The 9,111-nt window shown below is 47.2% G+C and overlaps 1 protein-coding gene across 1 annotated transcript; it reads left to right on the top strand.

The window, feature by feature from the left end:
- Nucleotides 1-207: 207 nt before the first annotated feature.
- Nucleotides 208-720, top strand: LOC100449892 (glutaredoxin-1-like). The gene has a single exon (XM_054542258.2). The coding sequence runs from the start codon at nt 388-390 to the stop codon at nt 718-720; it is 333 nt and encodes a 110-aa protein (XP_054398233.1). The 5' UTR covers nt 208-387.
- Nucleotides 721-9,111: the final 8,391 nt, after the last annotated feature.

Genomic DNA, 9,111 nt, shown 5'->3' with positions numbered 1-9,111 from the left:
TGAGCCCAGAAGTTCAAGGCTGCAGTGAGCTGTGATTGCATCACCGCACTCCAGCCTAGGTAACAGAGTGAGATGAAGAAAGAAAGAAAGAAAGAAAGAGAGAGAGAGAGAGAGAGGGAGGGAGGAAGGGAGGGAGGGAGGGAGAGAGAGAGAGAGAGAAAGAAAGAAAGAAAGACAGAAGGAAAGAAAGAAAGAAAGGAAGGAAGGAAGGAAGGAAGGAAGGAAGGAAGAGAGAGAGAAAGAAAGAAAGAGGGAGGCAGGGAGGGAGGAAGGAAAGAAGGAAGGAAGGAAAGAATGAAGGAAGGAAGGAAGAAAATAAATGAGCTCAATACCCCAAGCAATACCTGCAACTGAGGATTCCTCCCAGGGAGACCACAGCCCATCGGCATGGCTCAAGAGTTTGTGAACTGCAAAATCCAGCCTGGGAAGGTGGTTGTGTTCATCAACTCCACCTGCCCATACTGCTGGAAGACCCAAGAGATCCTCAATCAATTGCCCATCAAACAGGGGCTTCGGGAAGTAGTAGTAGCAGCTGTCGATATTGCAGCTACTAACCACACCAACGAGATTCAACATTATGTGAAACAGCTCATGGGAGCAAGAATGGTGCCTCGAGTCTTTATTGGTAAAGATTGTATAGGCAGATGCAGTGATCTAGTCACTATGCAACAGAGCTGGGAACTGCTGACTTGGCTAAAGCAGATTGGAGTTCTGCAGTAACTACAGAGCAGGCCACACACTGATGTCCCTCCTCAAGAGCTGGATGGCATTGCAAATGATGACATCACTTCTTGGTGGATCAATCTGGGGGCACAAACAGCTTTTTTGCTTCTTTTGGCTCAGTATTTAAAAGTTGATCAACTTGTTCTTAACCACAGGGCCAAGAAGGTTAACGGACCATCTTGGTTTTCTTCCGGATACGTGCTTTGGCTTTCAGAAGACTGTGACAAGTTCTGGCCTAGGATTCACTCACTGACCCTCAATTGTTCTTTCTCTTTGGCACACGTTTCTTACTGTTCCCCACGTGTTGGCATGCCTCTACCTCTAAGCCGGTGTTTTTCAACTACGTTGATCCAGACTCCTTCTCCACAATGATGAATCCATAGTTGGTTTTCTGCCACTGCCCATTAGCTGAAATCATTCCCACTGCTTGACTTTATGGAGTTGGTGTTTTGAAATTAGTGGGTATTTTGAATGTGCTTTTTCAAACTACATGCTTCTATCCACTCAACCCCACCCCATCCCATCCTGCCTTGAGAATCACTGCTCTGAACCAGTGTTCTCCACCTTGACCTCTCACAGATCTCATAGGAAATGTTCAACAATTCTGTCAAAGGTCTCAGGACCCAATTGGAGAAATATGAAAAGTTAAGCATAGCTGGTCTTGGTATCACATGGATCAGAGGCACAATTGCAGAGGCTATGATCATGTGGGACACGCTGTTATTTAAGATGGCCATCCAGATAATCCCGAACACTGTGTATTTATTTGATTTAGAGTACCAACAAGAATTAAAGCACAAAATGTAAAATATCTGAGGAAAACTTACAGCTCCCACCCCGAGAGCGTATCTGCGAAAGAGCACCCCACACTTTGAAAACTAAGAATCCCTTATCATGAAGTTTGCCTGTTCTAGAATTGTAAGATTGTTAATTTCCTTCTTCAGTCTCTAGTGAGAATGCTTAATTTATTTTCTAATAAAAAAATACCTATAGATTGAAAAAAACAAAAAGAAAATGACCTGGAAGGGACAAAGCTGGAGGCAGGGTGACCAGCGAGGAGGCTGGTTCCATAATTCAGATAAGAAAAGATGATTTAGAATCTCACCTTCTATCTTAGTCCATTTTCTTTTGCTTATAACAGAATACCTGAAACTCGGTAATTTATCAAGAAAAGGAATTTATTTCTTACAGTTATGGAGGCTGAGAAGTCCAAGGTCGAGGGGCCACATCTGGTGAGGGCCTTCTTGCTGATAGTGACACTTTGCAGGGACCCAAGGTGACACAGAATGTCACAGGGAGAAGGGGCTGAGCATGCTAGCTCAGATCTCCTTCTTCTTATAAAGCCACCAGTCCCTCTCCCATGATAACCCATTAATCCATTAGCCCATCAATCCATTAATCCATAAATGGATTAATCCATTTATGAAGGCAGAGCACTCATGACCCAATCACCTCTTAAAGGCCCCACCTCTCAATACTGCCACATTGGGAATTAAATTTCAACATGAGTTTTAAGGGGGCAAATACTTAAAATATAGCACCCTCTAACTAGCTACAACACTGCCCAGCTGCCCACTCAGGATTACTGAGAACCTCAGAATCTTGTCCAGCCCAGTACTCTCCTCCATGTTGACTCTCATCAGCAAAGAGGAAATCCAGATATCACCTAGGTCTCCTGGAACTATACTCCTAGTAATGCTGCCAAAGATGGCACTTATGTCCAGGTGAGCATACGGTCTTTTTCGTACCTTTCTAATGATCCAAGGTATATAGGTATATCAGTCATTGTCCCATTGGAGAAATAGAAGGCCCTTAAGATATTTCAAGCAGAGAGGGACTGAATGCGTAAAATTTATTACCAAATTGTTGGCCAGGAGAAGCAGAAGAGCAAACAGGAATAGAAGGTGGCACCCAATTATCAAGAAGCTGGTACACTCCAGGCTTGGCCCACAGGCCAGCACTCACTACTGAGCTGCTGTAGGTGCTGCCACTGCCATTGAGCAGGAGCCACTCCCATGGTCACCACTGGAACCACTGACCCTGCTGGAACCCACACTTGTCTGTGGTCAACTGAAATTGTCTACTGCTACTGCTGCTATGTTTCGTCTCTTGCTAGAACCTCCCATTAGCAGAACCTACTGGCCCCAGCTGATGAGATCATCTGACAAATGTAGTTTGCAGACTTCTAGCCCCCACAATAACTGCAGAGAATGGAAGCCATGAGAGCCATCAGCAAATAACTGGTCCACAAGGTGTCCTCAGTCAACAAAGCAAATAATTGAAGAAACCCTTTGAAACCATAAAACAGAAATGGATGAATTTCTGTCCCTGTAGCACCAACATGGGTGCCAGAACAAATCTTTGAGATGGATGAGCCTGTAGGACCAAGGTTTTCTGAAGTTTAAGGAGCAGCAAAACTCTTTCCCCAGAAGTGACAGTATATATGTCCCAGAGAACAGCTCTCATGAGGCCAGGGAGGGGACCTGTGGCACGCACATCCAAATCTTTCAGGGCAGCCTGCTCCTCCTCTCCACATTCCTCTTGACAGCCCCCAAAGGCATACACAAAGCCATCTGAGAAACCGATGTCTGCCCAGATCTTAATTTATGAAGTTGACTGAGTAATGACGCGGACAGGCTAATACCATTGAAATAATTAATTCCTTACAGTTCCCAAGACAAGGGGGCATGCCACACCATGCAGGGCCACATGGGAATCACCAGGATTGGTCAGCAGGCAGGAGCAGGAGCAGCTACAGCCTACGGGTTTCCTTGGGAAAGGCAAAGCAGGATAAATGGCTTGAGGATAGTTTGAATAATTCTGGTAGGTGGGAAGCATAAGGGATTTCCGTAGTTGTCTGGTGCCTGGCCCTGGGTTGATTTAGGACAGTGAAAATGATGCCTTGGTGCAAAAGAGTTGGATTTGATTTGATTTGATTTGATTTTTTTGAGATACAGTCTCGATTTGTTGCCCAGGCTAGAATGCAGTGACACAATCACAGCTCACTGCGGCCTTGACCTCTCAGACTCAAGCAATCCTCTTGCCTCAGCCTCCTGGGTAGCTGGGACCACAGGTACGTGCCACCACACCTAGCTCATTTTTAAATTATTTATAGTGACTGCATTTCCCCATGTTGCCTAAGCTGGTCTGAAATTCCTGGGCCCAAGCAATCCTCCTGCCTCAGCCTCCCAAAGTGCTGGGATTACAGGCATGAGCCACTGCACCTGTCCTGAGAGTTAAATTTTTTAAAGTGGTTCAGAGTACGGGCTCTGGATCACAGGGGAAATGTTGGCCTTGTGATTAATGGATGCCAAAGAGACAAGAACAGAATCTAAGAAAACACAGACAGGAAACCACTTTGAAATGACTAACCTTGTCTTATTCTCACGCATACACCCATTTTACAAATGGAAAAGGGAAAAGGACCTCCCCAGAGTTTTACACTGAGTTTGAGCTGAGATGAGGACCCAGGCCACCTCCTGTCTTCCAGCCCAAGCCCCTTTCCCTGGCTCCTTTAGGCTGGTAAGTGTTGGGGAGTATTTGCAAGGCTAGATAAATCTTTCCCTTTTTGCTCTATGCTCCCCATGTTAGCTGTCTGCAATGAACCTCTAGTCCCTGTCAGCCTTCTTGCTCCCACCCACCACATGAGCCAAATCCTCTAAACACCACCTCTGCAGTATGGGTTTCAGAAACCATTCTGGAACTGCTGTTTGCCTAAGAACCAGCTGTGCATGGTAGAAAAAGCACAGGCAAAATGAATGTACTAGAACTACATGTACCAACGTGTCTTCATCTCAGGATTACGTAAGTCCAAACAAGCAAGTTGCAGAATGACAGGTCCATCCGAGACCCTTGCTCATCAGGACTTTTCTGTCCCCCGTCTTAGAGAAGAGGTTCCCTCTGCCCCCATCACTCACACACTGCCCATTCCCAGTGTGTTCTGTCCCTCAAGTCTCAGCCCTAATATCCCTTCCCTAGAGAGGCCTTCCCTGACCACCCCATTTGAGTTGCCTCCCTGCAGATAATGTCTCTCTACAGCATATGTTTGCAATAGCAACTATTAGCTCGTTTATCTCCCCACTGTCTGTTAGCTTCCTGAGGGCGGAACCACGTCTGTCTTTATTTCAACTTTATTTCCAGTGCTTCAAACACATAAGGCACTCAATAAGTGAGTGTTGAATGAATGAATGTGTGAATGAATGAGAGCAAGCTCAAAGAGGGGGAATTACTCACGCCAAGGCTCCCCCGCCCCCACCCGTGGGCTCTTTCCCGAGCCCCTCCCTCCCCAGGAGTTCAGGGTCCAAGATGGGTTCAACCTGCCTTGGAGGGCTCCCTGGCCCTCTCTTTCCCTCTGTCTGAAGTTTCCCATCCCCCTGAAATGGGAGGGCCCAGGAGACCTCCCCACGACACCTGCCGCTGGAGAGCGTCCTCCCCAGGGAAAAAGGACGGGGGGCGGGTTGCGGGGGCCTCCCCGCTCCACCACGTCCTCACACCAGGCCCTGCAGGGGGAGGGAGCGCGCGCAGCCCGCGCGCCCACCGCCTCTGCGAAGCAGCCACTGCAATCTGCAGCCTGACCTCAATTAGCCGGGTGCCTACGCGCGCTAATTACCGCGTCAATCACTGCGCCGGCTGCTGCTGAGGGGAGGTGGGGGAAAGAGGAGGGGAGAGGGCCTGGCTAAGAACAGCCCTGGCCGCCCTGGACTGGCTGAAACCGGTCTAGACCAGGGGACGCCACTGCTGAGACCCCTTTCTCTCTTCTAGCCCACCTCAGAGCTCAAGGGATCCCTCTCATCCCTCTCATCAATACTCCAGACTCATTCCAGATGGCCTCCCCCACTGAACACCCACCCACCTCCCATGCTCCCCACTGCTCTGTGCAACTGTGCGTGCCTCAGTTTCCCCATCCACTAGATTGTAAACTCCGGGAGAAAGAACTGGTATCTTTTCTCTTGCACACCCTAAACACTTAATAGTAAAAGTAAGATAAATACAATAGCAAACCTATTATATGGGAATCAAAGTAATACCCCGGAAGAGAGGAATCTCCAGTGCCTGAAACACATGAGGCTAAAGTAAGATGTCCAGGGAATTACGGAGGATTGGCACACAGTGAGTGCACCATAAATGCTGTTATCACCTCCCTCCATTTATTCAAGCATCTGATGACACTGATGCAGGACAGGCAAGCCCCAAAATTGGGGCTTAGCCCAGAAGGATTCTTGGCTTCACCCAGGAAAGAATTCAAGGGCGAGCTGGTTGTGTTAGTAACTTTTATTGAAGCGGCAGTGTAGGCAGCCACAGAGGCGGTATTGATCCTTGCAGAGCAGGGCTACCCCATAGGCAGCGTGCCCAGAGTAGCAGCTTAGAGCCAGCTCTACACTCGTATTTATACCCATTTTTAATTATATGCAAATTAAGGAGCAGTTGATGCAAAAATGTCTAGGATGATGATAACTTCCGGTTTGTCCACTGGTTGCCATAAAAAGGGTCAGTAACTTCCAGCTGTTGCCATGGCAATGGTAAACTGACCTGGCGCACTGGTGAGCATATCTTACAGGGAGATGTTTTGTTTGGGGAGGGGCTTCCATCCCAGACCTGTTTTAGCTAGTCCTCAATTTGGCCCAGTGTCCAAGCCTGGCCTCTGGAATCTAGTGCCGCCTTCTACCACAACACTATCTCTGTGCCAGGCTCTGGGCTGGATGCCGTGCCAGGGACCCAACCAGGAGGCTGGCCTGGTGCACACAGGAAGTCACGGTCAGCTGGTTTTCACTAGATTGTTGAGGTTTGTTTTCTCTACATCCTCATTTTTCAAGCCCTGAAGCTTTTTTGATCCTGTAAAATAGGAGATGGAGGCACAAAGATGGGACCAAAGATTGAGACACCTGGGTCAGAGCTCACTAAGGAGACAAAAGTCCCAGCTCCTATCCTTAGGAAAGTCCTGCTCTGCAAAGCAGACAGTCAATTTATTTTTATTTATTTTTTATTTTTTTGAGACAGGGTCTTACTCTGTCACCCAGGCTGGAGTGCAGTGGTGCGATCATAGCTCACTGCAACCTCCACCTCCCTGGCTCAAGCGATCCTCTGTCCTCAGCCCCCTGAGTAGCTGGGTCTACAGATGCATGCCACCACGGCCAATTAATTTTAATTTTTATTTTTTTTGTAGAGATGGGGCACGGGGTGAGGAGTGTCTCTCTAAGTTGCTCAGGCTGGTCACGAACCTCGGCCTTCCAAAGTGCTGGAATTACAGGTGTGAGCCACCATGCCTAGCCGGACAACATCCTGCTGACTGTGCAGGACAAAGCTGCCCTAGTTAGGTCTCCTCAACACTCTTTCTGTGTTCCTTCTCTGGTGCCTTTGGAACACCTCCCCTCGCCAACTCCCTGACTCTGGTGCAGCTGTAACCATGACGCTGCCCCACCATGACTCCAGCTGACCATTTAGAGTCCCCCATCAGCCTAGCCAAGTGATTGGCCCAAGGATGGACATGTGACACCAGCAAAGCCAATCAGAGTTTGCCCTGGGATTGCTATAGAGAAAGATGCTCTTAGGGTTGCTGAAGTGGGAGGTTGAGTCAGGGGTTGCTGGTTGCCACTTTACTGGCCATAGACAGAGCCCATTTGCGTCAATGAAGCCAAGCCTGGGAAAGATGGGGAGAGAGACAGAGACATCGTTTGAGCCCCTGGTTCTCTCAGTTACTTGACACAACCAATTGAATCTTGCTCAAGCCAGTGGAAGTCGAGTTTGTGTCAGTTGCAACCAAGAGTCTTTTGTCTGTTTGTTTTGAGACAAGGTCACCCTCTGTCACCCAGGTTAGAGTGCAGTGGTGTGATCTCCACTCACTGCAACCTCTGCCTCCCAGGTTCAAGTGATCCTCCCACCTCAGCCTCCCAAATAGCTGGGACTACAGGCACATAACACCACGCCCAGCTAATTTTTCTATTTTTTGTAGAGACAAGGTTTTGCCATGTTGCTCAGGTTGGTCTCAAACTCCTGAGCTAAAGCAATCTGCCCATCTCGGCCTCCCAAAGTGCTGGGATTAGAGGCATGAGCCACCATGCCCAGCCGGAGTCTTTTACTTTCCAGAATTTCTACATTGGGCACATCAAATTATTATTATCAAACACATAGAGAGAGATGCTCTTAGAAGCTCTCAGGTACAAAGGTGATGTCCACCATTTTCTGTTCATTTGTGCTTTTATATCATTTCTACAGTAAGTATTACTTTTGTGATACCAAATAGCAGTTGTTTTAAAACATACTTTACCTATGATTTGGGGACATAATGATGAGTCCCAGAAGTTGATGCTGTATGTTTCTGTTCATGCAAGGTTCATGACCAGGCAAACTGGGTCTATTAGTACCAGAGGTCAGAAGGGTGGTTACCTCTGGGGGGATGTGGAATGGGAAGGGTGCAAGGGAGCCTTCGGGTTTGATGAAATCATTATCTTTACCTGCGTAAAAGTTACACAGGTATATGCATATATAAAGAGTCATTGGCCAGGCGCAGTGGCTCACACCTGTAATCCCAACACTTTGGGAGGCCAAGGCGGATCACTTGAGGTCAAGAGTTCAAGACCAGCCTGGCCAGACATGGGGTGAAACCCCATCTCTATCAAAAAATAAAAGCAAAATATTAGCTGAACATGGTGGCATGCACCTGTAATCCCAATTACTCAGGAGGCTGAGGCAAGAGAATTGCTTGAACCCAGGAGGTGGAGGTTGCAATGAGCTGAGATCATACCACTGCACTCCAGCCTGGGTGACAAAGCAAGACTCCATCTCAGAAAAAAAAGGAAAAAAAAAGTCATTAAGTTGTATTTAAAGATGTGTATATTTTACTGAGTATGTACTATACCTCAATAAAAATTTTGAAATAGAATAACATGTATTCATATCTCTGGGTACCTTATAGCTCTACAAACTCCTTCACTTAGCCCACAATCCCACTCAAATTTCACATGAAGAATAAGAAATTTTTTCTTTATTAGGATTCTGGTATACAATAACAATAAAACAACTTACATTGCCAAGCATGATGGTATATGCCTGTAATTCCAGCTACTACAGAGGCTGAGGCACGAAGACTGCTTGAGCCCAGGAGTTCAAAACCAGCCTGAGCAATACAGCAAGACACCTGTCTGAAAATAAATGAATACATAAATATTTTTTAAATAAATAAATAAGGCAACTTACAACCAGGTGCAGTGGCTCACACCTGTAATCCCAGCACTTTGGGAGGCCGAGGCAGGTGGATCACCTGAGGTCAGGAGTTCAAGACCAGCCTGGTCAACCTGGTGAAACCCCATCTCTACTAAAAATACAAAAGTTAGCTGGGTGGGATGGTGGACAACTGTAATCCCAGCTTTTTGGGAGGCTGAGGCAGGAGAA

This window comes from Pongo abelii, chromosome 21 (genome assembly GCF_028885655.2).
Source record: "Pongo abelii isolate AG06213 chromosome 21, NHGRI_mPonAbe1-v2.0_pri, whole genome shotgun sequence".
NCBI lineage: Eukaryota > Metazoa > Chordata > Mammalia > Primates > Hominidae > Pongo > Pongo abelii.
The sequence above is the reverse complement of the archived record's forward strand: the minus strand, read 5'-3'. Positions and strand labels throughout refer to the sequence as shown.

Coding starts and splice junctions, on each gene's coding strand:
- LOC100449892 (XM_054542258.2), top strand. CDS start 388: ATGGCTCAAGAGTTTGTGAACTGCAAAATCCAGCCTGGGAAGGTGGTT.